At 40.3% G+C, this 21,471-nt stretch overlaps 2 protein-coding genes across 5 annotated transcripts in view; one reads left to right on the forward strand and one right to left on the reverse strand.

Moving 5' to 3' along the window:
- The window catches only part of MAN2B2 (mannosidase alpha class 2B member 2), a 29,756-nt gene extending 25,746 nt beyond the window's left edge, over nt 1-4,010 (reverse strand). Inside the window, exons 1-2 of the mRNA XM_023925528.2 lie at nt 2,735-4,010; nt 162-308 (exon numbers count right to left, since the gene is read on the reverse strand). Coding sequence (XP_023781296.2) covers nt 162-308; nt 2,735-2,863 — 276 coding nt within the window. The 5' untranslated portion in view covers nt 2,864-4,010. The remainder of the gene's footprint in view (nt 1-161; nt 309-2,734) is intronic.
- Nucleotides 4,011-5,982: 1,972 nt separating this feature from the next.
- Nucleotides 5,983-21,471, forward strand: part of PPP2R2C (protein phosphatase 2 regulatory subunit Bgamma) — a 189,372-nt gene continuing 173,883 nt past the window's right edge. Inside the window, exons 1-2 of one of the 4 annotated variants that reach the window (XM_086889187.1) lie at nt 5,983-6,218; nt 6,401-6,481. In XM_086889187.1, coding sequence (XP_086745313.1) covers nt 6,203-6,218; nt 6,401-6,481 — 97 coding nt within the window. In that variant the 5' untranslated portion in view covers nt 5,983-6,202. The remainder of the gene's footprint in view (nt 6,219-6,400; nt 6,482-21,471) is intronic. The other 3 variants (XM_086889188.1, XM_086889192.1, XM_086889193.1) reach the window with 3 other exon arrangements.

Below are 21,471 nucleotides of genomic sequence, written 5' to 3' on the forward strand. Positions count from 1 at the left end.
GCAACTGCCTTTAGAGTTAAGGTCCTTTAAGTACTAGGTTCAGAGGCAGCTTACACTAGACTTGGGTAAAAAGCAAATGGTGAAGTACTTTGCACCTATTTGTCTCCTGAAAAGAGCATGAATTCTTTGTTAGCAAGAAGCACAGCTCTAGTGCAATTTACCTGCTGCTTCTGTGTATCTGTGGCTACCATATCCCACCAGAGTCGAAAGAATTCCTGCTCCACTGCAATAAATTTGCGCTGTTTTCCTTTCATTAACTCCTCTGTAACAGTAGTGTAGACATTTGCTGCGTAAGCGTGCATACTTTCCTGAAAGAAAAAAAAAAAGGAAATAAGCTCTGTTTTAACTAAATTAAAAGGGCTGATTTAAACACTCACTGGGTTTGAAAAGAGAGATATGAAAAAACTCATATTTGTTGCACACTTCCTTTGTACCCTCAGAAAGATCAAGTTCTGACTACATACAGCCTTTGGCCCTTCTGCTTCAGAAAACATCCTCCTGACTGGGGATCTGACTAGATCAAGGTGCAGCTTCTCCCAAGAGCAGCACCAATACTTGCTTTTGGACACACTGGGAACAGCTTGTCTGGTTCCTCATTGCTCACCTTAAATCACTGACACCATGAATGATAACATTTTGCACCAACATAGTTAAAGACCCCGCATGCACACCTCATTCTCCTCATTCCAGCTCTTCTTTTGATGGCCTGAATTCTCAGAATTGCTTCTTCAGAGTGAGTATGACTCTGTGCTGTTCATTACCAGTACAATGCAGTGATATATCTACTGTAAATTATACTATTATGAAAAAAAACCCTCTATTTTGTTCGATGTTGTAGGATAGAGTAAAACCAAGCTGGTAGAAGAACCTTAGAACGAGTCCAACTGTTAACACAGAAACATCAGTGGAAGTGTAAGATTTTGTGCATCTGCCCTATCTTGTTCCTAAAAACACCTCTATTCCAGAATGAGCCCTATGGACTTTTATTGCAATGCAAATATGATGGCTGTACCCATCAAATAATCTACCACAGTGTTATATCCTATGATACAGTATCAAATTAACAACACTGTGTTAATTTTGAAGTTGTGCACACAGAGAGATACTTTTTGTACACTTACCTTGACCAGAACAACTTTTGTTGACCAGATCCAGTCTTCCACCCTTTACTTAATTTAAAAGTGATAGAGAATGTCTAAAGACAACAGCCAACATCCTAGGATTTCCTGAGATGTCTGTCTTTACATGTAACAAAGTTATCTGCATGTTACTGGACAGTTATTTTACACTAACCATAACACTTACCTACTTAAACTACTGGTACTTAAGAACACACACCACAAAATGTACATTTTAAAGTGGTTGACACCTAGATCTCTCCCCACTGAAAAACTAATGGACATGATATGTAAAATATGAATTTTACAGTTTCAATTGCAGTTTCAATTTAGGTATGTTTCCTACATGAAAACTACCATTTGAAATAAGGAGATGAGGTAATCCAAATCAGAAATTAACTTTTCCTCACTCCTTGGTTTCCACATCAGAAATTGAGCCATCTTTGTAAAAACGCTCATACCCCCAGAAAAAGGAAAACATTTGAGTGTAGGCGGTACGGCTTAAAATACTGTTGGGTTTATCTAAATAATTTCTTCCTCATTTATTTTCCCATTGGTTCATAAGGGTTTTTTGAAATCAAGATTATTAGATACTTAATGTGAAATTTTAACTGAGGTTTGAAGTTTTAGTTTTGTGTTCTCTTATGCAATTTCTGAGTTTGAAGTATTGAAGGAGAAATTAATTAATATTTCTGAAAAAGAGGAGACAAAATACATGCACAGCAGAGATAGTGGGTGAGCCACTAGCTCTTTTTTATTAGTTAGGCCTAATGCCATTTCACTCCAGTGCGTGAAGTATCCACAGCACCTTTCACACATAAATGAAAATAATTCATGCTAATGAAGAAGAATTCAGGATTTAGGATTTTGACTAATAAATGTAAAAGCTATCAGGCCCCACCTGACTTATTTTGCTCTGCAACTTATGTATTTAGCAAAAATTACTTTGCTAATGTACTTCAGAGGCACTAGGCTTCAGCCCCACCACAGCCACTAAGGACCTGGGATCCTGCTCTCCTAAGAAATGTCAGAAGGTTCTCCTGGAGTCTTGGCTTTGTAACAAGAGTAAAGACCATGAAAATCTGCCACATAATCAAAGCCCCATCAAACAGAATCAAGACTTCCCATAAAAATAAATAAATAAGCAAACAAATAAATAAATAATAAAATAAATAATTAAATTCATTAGGAGCATCCTGCTGAACAGAAGCACACAGAAACCCACAGTTCAAGGGCACGGCTCCCAGGCTAACCATGCCTCCTCTAAAGGAGGATCCCCAAACACAGGGGATGGAGGGCACACCAGGAGCTGCACAGGCCAAGGATTTGCGCTTTTCTCTGCAGGATGTTCGGCCGGGAGCCGGCAGCGCCCCGGGAGCCGGCAGCGCCCCAGAGCGCCCCGGGAGCCGGCAGCGCCCCAGAGCGCCCCGGGAGCCGGCAGCGCCCAGGGAGCCGGCAGCGCCCAGGGAGCCGGCAGCGCCCCGGGAGCCGGCAGCGCCCCAGAGCGCCCCGGGAGCCGGCGGCGCCCCGGCCCCGTTAGGCGGCTCCGGGCAGCCTTGCCTGCGGCTCAGCCCCTGCCGCAGTGAGCCCACCCCACCCGTGCGGCCCCCGCCGACCTGCACCGTGTACACCCAGCCGACGTCCATGTGGCTGTGGGCGACCACGAAGGCCCGCAGGTCGCCGCCGGCCCGCGGGAGGAGGGCGAGCAGCGGCAGGAGCAGGAGCAGGGAGCACGGGGGAGCCATGGCGGCTGAGGCGCTCCCGCCGCACTTCCGCGTCCCGCGGCACCGCCTCCCCCACAGAACGAAATAAATAAATACAATGAGCGGCAGCAGGCTCCTCTCGAGCGGGAGGGCTCTGAGGCCTCAGGGGTGACTCCGCCTCAGCCCCGAGCGGCGCTGCGGGTGCGGGAGATCGCCACAGCGGGGCTGAGGGACGGAGAGCGCCGGCCCGGAGTGGCTCTCGCTGGAATTCCGGAGCTGGATTTTGATAACGCTGGGCTGCTCAGGGAGAGGCTGAGTTCTGCGTCTTGGACACCTATAAACCTTCTTTTCTTTTTAGGAAATTCCTTTGAATTGAGCGCGAGTACTTTATTTCATGGTATACTAGTTCATTACGGATTATTGTCTGCATCTCTGAAGTTGTGAAATTGAAGAGGGATGAAATTTTATGTTGTTGACCTTCTGATCCCATTGAAACTGGTTTTGTCACTTGTTTTATCGGTGCTAGGAGCAGGTGGACTCTGTGCTGAGAACTGAAAAAGTAAACACTTCTGTCTGCATAAAGTCCTAGTGAAAAAGGAAAAAAATCAACCCCAAACTGAAAAATATTATCGTATAATGTAGTCCAGTCTCCTCAGAAGTTTTTGTAAGCAGTTGCACCAGTTTTTGCCTATTAAAACATTGTGATATTCAAAGCCAAAATAGATTAAACTATTTTTTAAGCTTTGATTCTTTAAAATACATACACTGTAGTACAAATTAATTGCCTTCCTTAATTTTAGTTTGACTAAATCTCATGCTTTTAACAACATTACAATTCTGAAATGACACAAGATACCGTATCAAAGTTCTTGCTCATTTCCAACAATGCAAAAGTAAAGAACATCACATCACATAAAGGAGGGTAACTGCTCTCACCTTCAATTTTAGTGCGGATTTAGCATCACTAGATCCCAAACCTAGTTAAGCCAGTCATCCCTCTGTGATTGAAGGAAACAATCATAAATAGCTTAGTAGTGTCTATCTGCAGATTTTCATAAAAGTAATAATAATTCATCCTGTACTAGCTGGCTCTTGAGTGTAGGTTAACCCATCTCAATATTCAAAACCTGTAAAAAAGGATCACACAACATAAACACAATTTGAATTGATCTCCTCATTTTAGAAAGAAAAAAAATGGGCTCCTTTACATACCAAACTCAGTGATTTTTTAACATAGAAAGTTTGTAAATGATTGAAGTCCAGAATGAAAAATACTATATGTAAATCAATAATAATGATAATATATGTAAATCAATAATAATGAACATAATAAAATGGTCACTTTCCATAAAGCTTAAATCTCATATGAATAGGTTCTCCCAGAACAGGGCCTTTGTTTGCTGATTCATATGGTTTAGAGTTTTCTGCAAAAAGAAGAGGCTAACACTGGAATGCTAAGAGAAGTTTTATTTTTGATAATACATTGACATGAAGAGCAATCAAGGTCTATAGGTAACTTTTAGGGGAAGTTAGTACCACTATAAGTAGCTGGATGAAGCTTTACTTTAGTACAGCTCTATGATATTCCCCCCCAAATCATCAGCATAAAGCTTTTCAGTTCCAAGAATGCCAGTGCACATCCAGCAAACATATGGCTTGAGGATATATATATACACACTGTCTAAACAAACTGGTGTTTTTACCTCAGCAGACATTATTTGTAATTTAGGTGGAGTTCTCAGGAAAGCTTAAGTATTGGTGTTTTGCTTTGTTTCTAAAAGTAACTGGGAACATTTGCTGAATGTTACTCCCATGTTAAACCTATTTCCTTCAGAAACTTGTTCTCCTTATTCTTTTACAAAGGCCACACTGTCTTGGATGCAGTGGAGAAGAATGTAAATATCTAAACAGAATACTTTTATTAGAAAAAAGTGAATCAAGCTGCCTGCACTTTACACACCTAAAGCAACCTATCCCTATCCTATCAGGAGAGTCTCTATTTGCTGCAAGAAGGGATGAATGTTGGTATGTCAGGTGGAATTTATGCTGAAAGCAATTCCTCCCTGCCATTTACATACTGTTTCACAAATACCAAAAAGATAGATGGAGGAGCCAGTGTAATTGTGCCATGACAGCTGCCTACGTCGATACTTTATCCTCTTGCTGGCTCCTAATCTCATAGTATGACTTGATTATAGTCTTCCTCTGTTCTTTCTTAAGCTTTCTCATTTGCCTATACAAAGTGTGGCTGCTCTTTTTGACACGAACTGTGCCATACGTGGGCCTCTGACACTGTTACCTTGATAAGACAGAAAACGTAGGCAGGATGCTGCCAACTACAAGCTAAGCAGTCACAATTGTCTTAAATTAGGTATCAAGAAAGTCACCTGGTGAACAGAACAATTAATGTACCTTTATATTTCCCTCCTGTTTTCAGAAAAGTCTCTAAGAATAAAGGCATTTATTAACATATATTTGCTCTAGCTGACTGTTTCAGTGTTTTATAATTTGCCATTTCCCTAACCATTTTCCACTGAAGGCAAAGGTCACTGCACAGAGCCCTTCAGGCTTACTTGGTAACAGGTTTGCTTTCTTACTGACCTCTCAGGGATGCTGTAAAGACAGTTTGTGTATGCACAGAGGCTCGTAGATCAGATAAAAACAACTCTCCAGCCTTGCAGTGCATATATACCCTGACAGTTTACATGGCATTTGTACCCTTAATCAGTAAGATAGCCCAAGTGGCTAAAGGATGGTAAGGGAACGGAGATGAATGTTATGGGGTGAACGCAGCCATGGTGAGGCAGGAGCAGCACTAGGGCCACTGGCATGGGTGCCACTGGCATGGGTGCCACTGGCATGGGTGCCACTGGCATGGGTGCCACTGGCATGGGTGCCTGGTGTGCGGTGTCCCCCCAGGGAAGGGTCCAGGCTCCAGGGGCAGCCGGGATGCGCGCCCATGCTCGCCAGGCTGCCCGTACCGCAAGCACGGGCGGCACCTGACGGGGAGCTCACAGGGAAATGGGACGAGCAGCAGGGACGGCTCTCCGGGCCGGGGCAAGGGGGCAGCGGACCCCGCCAAAGCCGCGGTGGCCGGGCTGACCGGGGACTGTGAGGAGCCGGGGCTCCTCGCACCTGGCGGGGCCGGCGCTGCCGGGCGCGGCGGGTCCTGGCGAGGCTGCGCCGCCTCCGCCGGGAGCTCCGGGCGGAGCCTTCCCTCCTTCCCGTCCTCCCTCCCCCGACTCCCCGAGCACCCCGAGGCAGCGGCGGCTGCCTGCACTCGCTCCGCTGGGAGAAAGAGGAGGCGCCCCGAGCCACGGGCGCTGGAAGCAAAGCAAAGAACAGTTCAGAGCTGTGGGCGCGTTCCGGAGGGCAACACCCATGTCCCACAAACAGGGTATCTGGAAACGCGCTCCTTCCCCCGGCACTCGCTGTCCCCTCTCATCCCTCCGTTCCTTTCTCAGCCCCCTCCATCTCTCCTCCCCATTCTCTGCTTCTCCCCCCCGCCGCCACTTGCCTTGTCCCTTCCCTGTGCCCCTGGCCCCGTGCCCGACTGACTGTGCCTTTCCTCCTGCCCAGCCGGCGGCCCCCCAGGCGAGAGCGCGGCTGACTGGTGCCTCTACCAGCTGAATGGAGCAGCCGAGTTGGAGGTGTCTGAAGGTGAGTGCAGGGATGCTGAGGGGGCGCGGCCCCTCTCCCGCTGTCCCGGCCGGGAGCGTGTGGAGGAACGGGGCTCGCTGGTGGCAGAGGGGCCGTGGCAGCCGCCCCAGCGTGTGCCCAAGGCAGCTGTGAAGGTGGGCTGGCCAAGGGGTATGTGCTGGTGGATGTATGTTCCAGCCACTTGTGCAAGTGGCTTGTCTGGTTTTGTTTTGGCCTTTTGGCCTTTTCTGGGGGGAAAAGTTTGTTTTGCATGTAGCAGCTTAGGTGGCACGAGTCCTTTTGGCCTTGGCATCAGTGGGTGCTGGTGCAAGGTGGTCTGGAAAGTTTCCTGGCCTTTTTTCATTCCTTAACTTTGAAGAAAGAAGTCACCTGCAAAGTTTTATTTATTTATGTTCTGTGATCAGAAGAAGAACAATCTTTGGCTGTCAGGGCAGGGAAGTCTCTACACTGTATTTAAACTGTGTATGGTTTTGAACATGCAGGATGTTTAAACTTAGGTGTGAGCTTGTGTTTTCCACATGTGTAGTGTGCAGTGCCCATGAGCGTATTCTGGTATCTCTTGTCAATGAGTTAATTGGAACTAAGACCTTATTTCAGTGGTTTTGGTCTGCTGGGGTTATGTATTTCTAAGAGTGTATTTACTCTTTGTAAAGGTTTTAAATGCATCAGAAGTTGAGCTAGTCTGAAAAACTTTTCAGTACTGAGGGAGGTAGCATACTATAATAGAATGGGTTCAGATTCAGCATTAAGGGCAGCTTTTCAACAGGGGAGCACTGGAATACAGGAATTAGGTAGATAATGAAATCCCACTCATTTGAGATACTTAAGATTTGTTTCACAAACATTTCATTGAAGAGATAAAGCTACAGATCTTGCCTTGGAGCAGGCAGAAATATTACCTGCTTGGTGTTTCATCAGCTATTATCCGTGATCCTTTGGGATTCAAAGTTTTGTGTTGTGTCTTATTTTTTGCTGTTTGGAGAAATGATTTAAATCCCTGTTTACTAATAATAAGCTATAGCTTGATCAAGGCTTTGGACTAAGTTTTTCTTTCCAATTATTCCATGGTGGTTTATATTGCAAGGTGTACTTAATAGTGTGTGTAATTACACACAATTGCATATTAAAGCATTTATCAAAAGATGTGATTTTTTTTGCCTACGTGATTTTTTTTTTTGTGAAACTGCTTACCAAACCAGATGTGATGACGATAGATGGGGGTGGAAATTATATCCGTGTGAGGGAGTGTAATGAGTGAGTGACAGCATTTCTTAGGCATCACAGAATGCTGAAAATGAGCTTTAGGTTGGCATTTACTTTAATTTAAGGACTTGAATGAGTAGAATATGCTTCTTAACCTCATTTGTCTTGGTAAATACCAGTGTTTCAGCACTGCTTTGAGATGGTAATGTTTTTTTCTCAACAGGTTTTTTATTCCTTTGATTTATTGGGTCATCTATTTTCACGGGGCATGTTTTTTTAAATTATTTTGCTAACCCTGACTTCAGTTCTCTTTAATGCTGCCAATCTTTGGATTCCAAATTTTATTACACAACTTAAATAGGGATCTTACATGTTTTCTCTTTACTCAGCATGGAAATGTGTGAAATTTAGAGACCAGGAAACAAGCTGAAGCAATGTAATTTGATCACACAAACTGTAGAATCAAAGTCATCTGCAGGTAGTAAACCCTGTTTATGTTAATAGTATTTTCTATAAATATGACACGTATTTTACAGAGTACATGCTGGCTGTTGATGCCACTTATATTTAGGAACACATACAGCAATATAATCAGCACACTTTGCAGAAGTGAAAAATAGTTCAAAGAAAAGTCCATGGTGGCAGGCGACTTGACCTCTTGTGCTTGACAGTGTTTTTGGATAAAGTCCAAACCTTTTGCTTTGCTGAAGTATGCCTGTAAAATAAATTGCACAGAGCTAGACAGAATCTTTAGTTTAAAATGGATTGTTCCTATGACTCCCATCACTTTCAGGACTTTCTTTTCTCTCTTTATGCCAGTTCTTTTTACTTTTGAGACAGGCCACGACTAGTAATTGCAGCTGCATTGGTTAGGATCACTTAACTGATGGAAAAAAGGGCTAGTTTGTCTATATTAAATATTATAGTGTGATTTATATAGCTGGATAGATATCTGTGTATATAAACATTTACATATTAATGTTATAAGTTCAGTTAGTCTTATGGACATCTCTTGCTGCTTTTACTACTGAATGCTTGCATTGACTTTGTGGTATTCTGTCAGACTTCAGAATTGTGTTCTGCAACATTTCTGTCTTAGCTTAGGAGAAAGAATTATTCTTTTTCCAAAAATAGATGTGTTAGATGAAAAACATTCATTTACATAACAGAAAAGCAAAATTGCATATTTCAAATGCAAGGAAAATAGAGCATAGTAAGTGAAATATCACAATCAAAGCCAAGATAATCATGTTTGATTTAGTCTTACTGCCTTGAAACAAAATCCTATTTCAAATATTGCTACTTCTATAATTAACGCCTAAGTGCAAAATATATTTTATTCATGCTAAAGATCTCAAAGCACTTTGCTCACAGTGAGTGCAGCCTCACAAAAGCTGTATGAAGAACAATGTTAGTGTATCCATTTACAGGCTTCAAGAATGAAATATAGAAGTTAAGGATATGATTTTTTTAGAAGCTGAAGGTAAACTATTAAGCAGGTAGCAACATGGGACTTCTGAAAAGTCAAATAGTCTGCTCTGTGTCCAGAAATCTACTGGACTTAATAGGATTGCTTAATCTGAAGCCTGTGCTTTAAGTTCCAAATCACATTAACTTCTTGCAAACTTGTGTAAATTAAAGCATGTTTGAAATATTTTAGACTGTGAATTCTAAGCTGGCATTATGTTATTCTAGATATGAATTATTATATGTTTAATGATAAGTTTCTGTCAAACACTGTATTTTTAGTTTTCACTCTTCAAGTTACCTTATCAAAGACTTGAGATCGGTTTACAGTGTAAATTTTCTTTTCATCTGTTTTATAATTTTATGTTCTTCAGTGGTTGAAAGCCCTGTTAGCATCTGTTAGCTTTGTGAATTGCAATGTGAACCTTCCTATTACTTACCTTATGCTGCTCTAACATTCTCTTTCATTTATGAGTAATTTGAAGTGAGATTTACTGAGAAGATGGGTAATCTACTGTTTTGTTGTGAAAGTACAATTGAACAATGTACCATTTTAAGGAACTAGAAGACTTGTGAACTGATTAATATGAATTTAATCACTTTCAGGTTTACCTCCAATAGCTTTTTGTTTACTGCAGTTTTCAATCAAAGACATGAGTCTGGATTTGGTTCAATACTGTCTTTTCCATTATTTCACCAACTCCACAAAAAGCAATGTGATTGCACAAGCTTACAACTAAGGTAATGTTCTTGTGAGCCATGTGATCATTAGCAAGGTCTAATTAAATAGGAAGTCTCATCTGTAGATACTTTCACATCCCAGTCCTTTTGTGGCAGAACCAAATAAGTGATTTTTCCTTAGTCTTTTACAAAAAGGCACAGTAGCAGTCCTTTTCCTAGGACTTCACAGTTTGCCAAGATTTCTTTCAGAGGATCATAACTGTGAATGGATGTTGTATTTCCGTCTTATCTGGATGGTGTGCTTTACAGAACTGGGCTTCCAGTTGTCCAGTTAGGAGATCACAGAATCACAGAACATGTTAAGCTAGAAGGAAGGGACCCACAAGGTTCACTAAGTCCAACCCCTGGCCCTGCACAGCAACATTCCCAGGGGTCACACTGTGTGCTCAAGGGTGTTGTCCAAACTCTTCTTGAGCTCTGTCAGACTTGGAGCACTGTCCTGGAGAGCCTGTTTGTGTGCCAAACCACCGTCTGGATGAAGAACCTTTTTCTAGTATCCAACCTAAACCTCCCCTGGCAAAACTTCAGGCCATTCCCTGGGTTCCTGTCACTGTTACCACAGAGAAGAGATCAGTGCCTGCTCTTCCTCTTCCCCTCATGAGGAAATTGTAACTTCACTGATGTCTCCTCTTCTCCAGGCTGAACAGACCAAGTGACCTCAGTGGCTCCTCACACAGCGTCCCCTCCCCTTCACCATCCTCACTCCTTTGGGTGCTTTCTAATAGCTTTACATCTTATATTGCAGTGCCCCAAATTGCCCTCAGCACTCCAGGTGAGTCCTCCCCAGTGCAGAGTAGAGCCGGACAATCCCCTCCCTTGCCTGGCTGGCCATACTGTGCCTGATGCCCCCCAGGACAGGGCTGGCCCTCCTGGCTGCTGATTCCTATCCAGCTTTCTGTTGACTAGGACCCCCAGGTCCTTTTCCGTGGTGCTGCTCTCCAGTGTCTCAGTCTGTCCATACATTCAGGGTTGCCCCATCCCAGGTGCAGAATCTGGCACTTTCGCATGTTCCCTTCTTATGGTTGGTGATAGCATAGCCCTCTCATTTGTTGAGTCCTTTGACAGAGTCAACAGCTCTTCCCAGTTTTGTATCATCTGCAGACTTGCTCTCTGTCCCTTCCAGTCCCATGTCCAAGTCATTTATGGAGATGTTGAAGAGCACAAGGCCGAGCATGGAGCCCTGTGGAACCCCACTAGTGACAGGTCCCCAGTCTGATGTCCCCCGTTCACTATAACCTTTGTGCTCCGCCCATGAGCCAGGTGCTCAGCCATCCCATGATGTGTTCATCCAGCTGTGTGCTGGACATTTTGTCCAAAAGGATCCTGTGAGAGACAGTCCTGAAAGCTTTACTGAAATCCAAGAAGATGACATCAGCTGGCTTCCCTTGATCAACTAAGTGGATTACTTTATCATAAAAGGAAATCAAGTTTGATAAGCAGGACTTTCCTCTCGTGGAACCCTGCTGGCTGTGACTGATGACGGTGGGATGTAGTGAGCTGAACTGTGATTTTTCTGCAGACCACAATTCTGTTTTTATTCAAAGAAAATCAAAATGCTTGGAAGGGGTTGATACTCCCCTTGCCTCAGCTCAGTGCACATTTACAGAATCATGGTATCAATTAGGTTGGAAAAGACCTCTGGAATTGAGTCCAACCTATGACTAAACACCCCCATGTCACACAGGACATGACACTAAATGCCACATTCAGTCTTAAACAGCTTAGGATGCTGCCAGCTTGCATTCTGTGCTCTAAGGTATGTCACAGGGCTTGTGTGTACCCTGGTGCCCTCTCTGATGTCATGTAGGTGCATAATACAGTTATTCCAGTCCTACCTGACACATCCCTGTTTATACATTTAGCACGTCCCTGGATTTCCTCTATCCTTTATTTTGCACTGACTTATATTGGTATTTGATTGGTTAACTATCACTGATGTCAGAGAGCTGCTGCAGCACAGGAAAAGGGCTTCTGTTTGAAGTGGTATCATCATAATTTACTCCCATTATGACATTGAATGTGGTTGTGTAAGACCAGACCCAGTAAATGACTCATTAAAAGAAAATGTGGGTATTTTATTATACTATTAGTTGTTGCTGCACAATCTGACATTAAGTTTCTATATAAAATTTCAACATGATAGGCAAAGAGGAAGGGTTAGGATATATTGAAATTGTATTTATGATATCTTTAATTCTACTGATGCTTTTCTACAATAGTTAATTTGTGATATTTTTACGTGTGGTTTATACATGGCATGGGTTTCATAAAAATCATTAATTCCGATATTTCTGTAGATTATTATAAAAAAGACTGACAATAAAATACTGGAAAGTATATGTACTTATTATGCAAAGGAAAAGGTGAGTGACTTATTTACATTTTTTATTTGTTTATTTCCTGTTTTGGTGTTTTGATTAAGAGCTGGTTTGAATTTATGGAATAAATTAATTTTTAAAGTACATTAAGTTGATTTAATTACAATGATTCATAAAATCCTTGCCAACATAGTGTTTCCACTGGAACTTAATATGAGTGCTAGAGTGTGTTTTCTCATAATAGTCATTAAATGTCATTTGACCATAAAACAAATATTTGTTAATTATTTTATTTTGCAAATGTCTGACCAAAGACTTTAGCTCCTTTTCAGTAACCTGAAAAGTGGTATAACTGTTTGGATTAAGTTTGAGAAACAGACTAGACTTTTTTTGCCAGGTTTTCAGATTTTCCTTTTTCAAGGACTTCACACACTCCTCTAACATTCTCTACTTCTTTAATTTTCTGAATCAAAAATGACGTAAGTTGCAGCCTTCATCATGTCAGTTTCCAGAATGTGGTCTTCAGCCAGTTTCCTTTCTGCTTTCTAGTCATAGTCGCAGATTCATTTAGGTTAAAAACTACCTCTATGATCATTGAATCCAATGTTTGACCAAACATAACCGTGTTAGCTAACCATAGCACTAAATTCCACATCCAGTCCTTTCTTGAATACTGGCAGTGATGGTGATGCCACCACTCCTCTGAGCAAACCCATACCAATGGTTAACCACTCTTTCAGTGAAGAAATTCTTGATGTCTAGTTTGGACCTCCCCTGGTGTGTCTTGAGGGCATTTCCTCTTGTCCTCTCACTTGTCACCTAGAGGAAGAGGCTGACCCCACCTGGCTACAACCTCCTTTCAGGCGCTTTTAGAGAGCAGTAAGGTCTCTCCTGAGCTTCCTTTTCTCCAGACTAAACACACTCAGCTTCCTCAGCCACTCCTCCTGAGATTCACTCTCCAGATTCTTCCCCAGCTCTGCTGCCCTTGTCTTGACTCACTTCAGCACCTCAGTGTCTTTCTTTCAGTGAGGGGCCCAGAATGGGAGACAGAAGTCCAGGTCTGACCTCACCAGTACAGGGGTACAATCTGAGTGCAGGGGGGGTCAGTCACTACTCTGGTCCTGCTGGCTAGAGGTTTTGTTGATCATCTTCCTTATTTCACCAAGAATCAAAACCTTTTTATCATTTCATGGTCACTGTACCCAAGATGGCCTCTGACCACCAAATCTCCGACCAACTCTTCTCAGCTTGTAAACAGCAGGTCTAGCGAGGCACTGCTTTCCAGTCTGCCCCTTTACATACTCGGTTGGATTTTCTAGTTTCTCTTTGTTTTACTTTTCCTTTGTTCGCTGTAACTCTTCCCTCCACAAAGGGAATTGTGGGTGGTCTCAGTCCACTGACTGCTGTACAGTTTGACAAAGATGTCTCTTCTCTGTGTCACTGAAAGTCTGCTGTTTGCAGCAGGTGCCTGCATAGCAAATCTTAGCTCTTTACCCTCTCACTCTTTCTAGGTCCATAAGGCTTTCCATTTTATATGATCCCTTCAATCCCTTCAGTTCCATCCAAATATCTCCTGGCAATTTTAGTTTTATCCATGCTTGAATGATCAAAATTTCCTTGGTATTTCAGTATTTCATGGTATTAGAGTTTGCCATGAGTATCTATCTATCTATCTATCTATCTATCTATCTATCTATCTATCTATCTATGAGTATATATATATATATATATATATATATATATATATATATAAATATATTTATATATATATATCTCATAAAAGATGAAATCACACTGTTGTGGGACTGATTATGTAATTATTAGCAAGTCAAAAATCATGTTTTCAAGTTACCTGGTCCAGAATTTATCAGGGGCATCTTTTTTGCACCCTCTTCTTCATTAAAAATTTAATAATTTAATTCAGGTAATAATCTTGTTAAAAAATACACTGATGAAGCAGACAGTGATTACCTTTGGGCTGTAAATTTGCCATTTAGAGTAATTTTTATATTTAAGTCAAACATTGTCATTCAGCTTGAATAGTGATGGACAATTTAGAGAGTATAGAATTGCCTGTGGTTCCAGCTGAGACAGAAAAATGACCCAAGTCTTTAGAAAGCCTCCTCTTCAATTATAGGTCAAGTCAGAAAGCCAGGGTTCCTTTATGGAGATGAATTTTATATAGGGACATAGAGTAGCAATTTTCTGATTTTTCCAATTTCAGTTTAGAAATGTGTGCAGAAATTGCCCAAGCTGTCTTGCAGAGTGCCTGAGGACTTGATGCAGGGAGTTTTTTCTACTGTGCAAGGATTTTTTTATGTATGAACCTGTCAAAGCTGAAAGAAATTTCAAGATCAGATTCTTCTATTTCAACCCAGAAGCTTAACTTCTGTGAATATGGATTCAGAAGTCATACTGCAGACCACACAGGTTGAATTGTAATATTTTCATTGATCAGTCCTTTCCTTTTTTTAGCATTTTTTTAGTAAAATGCTGGCAGAATAAAAGCAGAAGTCAAGTTTTTTTCTTGCATGCTTTTATTGTCTGATGGGAAAATTCCTAAAGTATTTCAAACTATTCAGGTATTTTCAACTACCTTTCCCTCATAGTATGCTACTTGAATATAAGCTCATTCCAAATAATGGGTTTATTTTAGCTTTTTAGGGTTTATTAATAGCTTATGAGTCTTTGTGTGATTGCCTAATGGTACATGACAAAACCCACCAACAGTGAAAAGGTGTTATTTACTAGTCAGATTCTACATCTCAGCTCAATTGTCTGGGTTTGGTGATCCAGAAGAGGGAGCTGACACATAAATTTCTAGCAGTTTTGAACTTAGTAAAGTACCTTTTAACACCCCAACATGGAATTTTTATTTTTTTTTTAATTTTAAGACTGACTCCAGGGGTTTCATGTGATGCTTTTTTGGTCACTCAGTTCATAGTTTGCTGATTTCTAAGGACAGCATTAGAGACTTAGTACTTTAATTTCCATCAGTTTTCAGTATCAGTTCATTACATGTTTTTAAATATTCTGCTTAAATACCATGCTAAAGCCTTTGGTTGATGTGATGAATGCAGTCCCTTTTACTTAATCTGCAGACTTTTTTAAAATGTAGATGTTTCTGACTATCCCACCATGGATTTTTAATAGATATTTTCTGTAGCATGCAGGAAGAATTTTGTGGTGGCTGGCCTTTTTCAGTGCAGCTTCATTGGAGATAGAGGTGGCTTCTGGGTCATTGTAGTATTTTTTTCTGTGTGAGGTGTATCTCTTCTGTCACAGTAAGAGCATACACCTGGTATTTTGAAAATAGCAATATATATGTAAAATAATGAAAACAATGTGCACACTACAACGTGCTTCTAATGTCCTTTCTCTTTTTTTTTTTTTTTTTCTTTAGCACTGCAGACCAACTTATAATGAGTCTATCTATAATTTGTGGGCTATAAAACTAAAAAACAATGAGGTACAAGGAGAAGATGTTAAAACACACGTTTGTTAAAACTTGTAGTCGTGGTCAGGTAGGAGACCAAACTTTCCAAGCATCCTGAGCATATTCTTAAGTGCATGATTTAACCTAGGTTCTGATATTGGTTGTGGGAACCCGAGATTGCTGCTTGCTGTAGTGATAGATCTTACCTTCAGATTCATTGTTAGTCACTTTGTGTTAAAAACTGATCCAGTGATGTGACTTTGTCTCATGAGGTAACTGGAGTACTGAGAAAGAGGTGAGACTTTCTTTTTCAACTGCCTAATATATTCCTTGGGTCTTTTTGTCCCAAAGCTTAAGAGGATACTCAGTATTAGGAAGCTTGTATTTGTTTCTCATAAAGAAGAGTGAGTACAGCACTGTATTGATTGTCTGTTTGTGGGTGATATATCAGCTTAAATATTTTGATACTTACCTTATATATCACCTTATATATTTTGTGCAAGTTTTGAGGTGCTGGAACATGTTCAGAGAAGGGCAGTAAAGCTGATCAAGGGTCTGGAGCACAACTGTTGTGAAGGGTGGCTGAGGGAACAGGGGTTGTTTAGCCTGGAGAAAAGGAGGCTCAGGGTGGGCCTTGTTGCTCTCTACAACCATTTGAGAGGAGATTGTAGAGAGGTGGGGATTGTCTCTTCTACCACGTAACAAGACAATAGGACAAGAAAAAAAAGGCCTCAAGTTGCACTAGAGAAGGTTTAGATTGGATATTGGGAAAAATTTCTTCACTGAAAGTGTGTTCAGGCAGAGGGACAGGCTGCAAGGGAAGTGGTGGAGTCACCATCCCTGAAGAGGTTTGAAAACCTAGATGTACCACTTCAGGATGTGGTTCAGTGGAGGACTTGGCAGTGTGCTGTTAGTGGTGGGAATGGATGATCTCAAGGGTGTCTTCCAAACTAACTGATCCTGTGATTCTTTTTCTGGAGACAGGTATAGGATAGTAAAAGACCTTGTGGTTCCAGTGAAGGATGAGAATGGAGCATTTCATTTGTTATTGACATTGAATACTCCTGCATGTGGTAGGATCCTGCTGTTGACTTACTTCATATTTCCAATTAGCAAATCTATAAATGTGACTGCTTTCATGGAAGGTACCACTGGTTTCCATTCATACCTCTTTTTGGTATCATCATGTGGCCTTCAGATTATGTATGCAAGCTGCTCTGTTAGACAGTTTAGACATTACATTGTGAGGTTGTGCACAACATTCTAAAATCTGAATGTGCCAACATGAAGAACTCTGTGGCTAATTTTTATTTATTTTGTTAAATAGTTTTGAAATTTCGGTATTTTTACATGCTCATAAATGTACACATGTACACGTTTTTCTTTTGTCTATGCAAGGTTTGTATAAAAATCAAAATTATATGAGATCAGTGCAGATATGTTTGACTTTTCCTCTAGGAGGCTTCAGAATAAGTACATAAATCAATACTGTTTTTTAATATATATATTTTTCACATGGCTATTACAATTGAAATATATAATATTTAAATATACATTTATGTTCAGAAAACCGGTGGCCTGTTTGTAAGTTTTCAAGTCTTCCATCAAATATAGTTTATTTTCAGAATGCATGCATTCCCCAGATGTTCTGGTTATGTTTATTTGCAAGCACATTTTATAGAGGCTCAGGTCACAGTGAATAGAGTTGACAGTTGGGCTGATTGCAGGAATATGCAAAATGTTAACCTCATAAATCTTTCTCCACCTATTGTATTGTGTAATTTCTACAAAATATGCAGAAGTACGGTGCAAGAGACAGTTCCATTATTTTACTTGGGACCATTTTGGTATTGCAGTTAACGCTGATTTATTCAATTCAGAGACAATTATGTCTAGACACTAACAGGGGCTGTTGATTTGACATTCTATTCATAGAGAGGGCATGTGTCATTCAAAAGTGAGTTGTAAAACTATTCAGCATGGTTGTATTGTTAGTGATGTGCATTTCCACTTCAGACAACTACTCTAACTAATTACCCTGTTTAGTGAGCTTGAGATCCTGAAATGAAAACAACCCACAATTTCTTTGGGAGATAAAAATTATAGTAATATTCCATCTCCTTATACCCAGAATAAAATTCTGTGCTATGATTAGACTCCAAGATGCGAAGTAGAAGTGTTATCCTTGGAAGACTGGATGGTTTCTTGTTAAATCTTTACTGAGTAATCTTCATGATCTTTGAAGTTTTTAATACAGACAAGTTTTCCTCAATATATGGTTTTGTTTGTCAGATAACTCTTATTTTTGAAGTTTCTCTGATAAGTTCTTGTGTTAACACTATAAACTCTGCTTTGAAATTAATTGGTTATCATGGAAATACCCCATGATTCAGATTCCTTTTATTTGCAAGAAGCCCTAACTTGGTGTCCTCTGTAATGGTATACAAAGTAGATGTAATAAATGTAAAGTAAGAAGAATTCTTATTTTTCTATGCACTACGTCTTAAAATGGTGGTGGTTTTTCCCTTGAGATTTTTCATGGGTTTTTTTTTTCCCCCCTTAATCTTGGCAGGCTGTTACTTTCAGTGTGTGCTGATTCCTCTATTCTAAACCAGGGCATCACAGCTATATTTCACTTTGACTGCTTTTTCTGGGTTGAGTTTTTTCTCCCCAAGAATATTTGCTCTAGTGGAACATTCACCTTTTCTAAGTGAAAGCTAGAGAGACCTTGAGTGTCTGCTGAGTGCACTGAAAGTGTAGATGTGCATTCGTGTTTCTTTAGAAAGGTGCCACGGTGCCTCAGGATCTGTGACTTTATGTTGCTTTTTGATTTCTCCTTCTCTTCATGCTCCTCTACATTAATCAAAAATCTTCCTTTAAAGCAGGATATGTGTGTTGAGTTCTGGAAGTAGCAACTGTGCATTGAAATTTATTTCAATTTAAGAATATTTCAATATTAACTTGGTATTTCTGATTCCTAGTCTGATGATTTTAGAGGCATAATTGTTCAACAATAATTCCAAAAATGCACAGAGCTTTGTTGAAGGACTTGACTCACCTTTTCTTGATGATGTCAAATCATAAAATGTATCCATGGGGAAAAAGTAAATAGAATATTTTAAGTCAAGAAAATGGACCTCAGAGTTTAAGCTTCTTGATTCTACTGTGAGAAAGAATAAAATATGACAAGTCACCTCTGCTAGAGAGCATCTCTAGAAGCAGTAAGAGGATCTGTCTCTCCCTCTCTCCCTCCCTGTGCTGAGATGAGTCTCTAGAGCAGCTTGTGACCCATATTGCACATCAAATGTCAGACCTGTGTAGTCATTGCTTGTTTTTCTGCAACTTCAGGAAGTATCCAGAGCAGTGCCTGTGCTGACTGGGGCTGGGCAGTGCTGACCTGGGCAATATTGACCCCCTCAAACTTGCTAAGATCACTCACTCACAAAGAAGCTCCAAAACATCTGACAGCTGTGTGAGTCTCTCTCTCCATGTATCCTCTCATCATATATTTGAAAGAAAGGATGCATGCAAACCCTGTGGTTAAAAAGCTGAACAGATAAAGGAGGACTGCAAACCCCAAACTTTCAGTGACATCATCACATATTATTGTTTCTATAGGTACCCTGCCACATTTGACTCCCACGTTTTACATATCTCTATTTTACTTCTGTGTATGCAGTGTGACAGTGATTGGAGCTCTGTACTTCTCCAGGCTCGGAGCTGTGTTGTTTCTTTGGTAAGAATACTCAAGTATGTAACCATTCACACAGATTCCTTTTTGTGGAGAAAACCAGCAAGTGCTTACCTATGTAAATGTAACATTTGAGTTCAGATGAGAGCCCAAGTCAAGAAATTCAAAGATATAGTTCCCACAGCAACCATAATTCAACCTTGTTGCTGTGAAAGCACAAAAGCTCGCACGAAATTCCATGCAGAATACTGCATGTGTGCAAGTTTATGAGACACAGTTGCTAGGACAGCCATAAATTCTAATTTCTAGAGGTATTTACATTCACATTTTATATCTCTTAGTATTAGAATCAGTTCAGAAATGAAAAAATGGAAAAGAGGCCATTTAGATTAGTGTACCTTTTCACTTTCTTGTAATATACAATTGATTATATTACCATCTCTGTTTTTCTGTTGACTTTTATTTTTAAGGGAGTAATATTGAATGTGAAATATAATCTGGTCTACTTCCTTATCTAACTCTATTTTTTTCTCTATGTTTACCCCTATTACTAAACCTGCAGCTAATGGGGTCTATGTGTTTGCCTGCCAAGGATAAATAAATCAGACATTTATCTGCATGTAGCTACACATCTTGTTATTCAGCTTTATCCATCACTTAAGGTTCCATTATAAAATATCCTAAAGCATATGGAGTAGATTTCTTTTCAATATCTTATAGGGTGCTTTTGGTTTCTTTGTTTGTCAGCTAAGTTTGCTGATTTGATCATCTTAGACATGTTTAGTTGTTATAACAGTTAGTGAGGAGGTGGAAGTGTCATTGTTTTGAATTTATATTTTTTATTTAGAAAAAAAAAAGTTATGTATTTCAATTATAGCACTTAATGAGCACAGCGAATGTTTGTAAATAATATCTACAAGACTTCCAGAAGTTGGTTGGCTGAAATACCTTTATTAACTTCCTTAGCCTTTCAGATATGGCCAGTGGAGAGAGAGATCATGATGTTTGAAGATTTGTATATTAAGTCCCTTTCCCATGGGTGATTATTATATATGTAGGCTGGATTGAGTATTCATGATTATTTAAAAAAAAAAATTCCCTTTGACTGTGGCATATGCTAATACCTCATAATTTATTTCGAAAAAAAAAAAAATCACAGCATAACTGTATCTCACCAGTCATTTAAAATAAAACAAGGGAAATGACACAAGATAAGGAAGGTTCATGATAAGAATTTCTCTTTAGTAAACTACAAAAAAATTGATTTAGACTTCATCAAGTTTCTACCAGACTGATTTTTCTCATCCCTCCATCACATCCTAGCCTGCTATATGAGCCTTTTTATGGACAGTCTGGGCAGAGCTGAAAGACTGATTGGATGTGAAAATGTTCTCCTTGGGAAATCTTTGGATCCTGCCCTTCCCAGATTGTTAGGCAATCTGCTCTAGGAAACCTGTTTTGACAGTGCCTGTTATCTCTGCTCGGCAGAGTTCTATAGGGACCGTCCCTGCCTGCCTCAAAGTCAGGGTTAGGGGAATTCACTCTGCAGCCCACTGCCTTCCCAAAGCTTTATTGTTCCATTTCTTTGTGTTCAAAAGCTAGTTAGGAACTGCACACATATTACCGTACATGTGTCTAAAATAAAGTCCTTAGTGTATATGAAGTGCATGTTTTCTTGTGTAAGAATTTATAACCTGAAATTTGAACTCCATCTGAAAGTTAAAACATTCACAGTGGCTCAATAATTTCTTACTGGGTAAACACATGAAGATTAATTAAATTCTGGCTGCCATCTGATCAAAGGTTAGTCTAGTCCTTCCACAGTGACTTCACTGTGTCTGAATTCTATGAAATGAGAAAGGGGACTGGGAATTGTAAGTCATGGCAATTCTTCAAGGAGCAGGTTGTGTCCTGGTGTTTGAATGGAGTCCTGGATAAAACTTGATTAATAAGGCTCTATGTCCTGCTGAAACAAGAAGGTGCGAACATTTTGGGTTTAGGTTTTGGGTAAGAGCTGTGTTGTGGTCATAAGCTTCCATCAACATCCTTCTGACATTTGTTTTTCCAGTATATGTAGCTAATACTTAGGGACTTTCCCAAAGAATGCATAGTTACTAAGATGGTTTTGTTTTTT

This window comes from Cyanistes caeruleus, chromosome 5 (assembly GCF_971803275.1).
Source record: "Cyanistes caeruleus chromosome 5, bCyaCae1.hap1.1, whole genome shotgun sequence".
In the NCBI taxonomy this organism is placed as follows: domain Eukaryota; kingdom Metazoa; phylum Chordata; class Aves; order Passeriformes; family Paridae; genus Cyanistes; species Cyanistes caeruleus.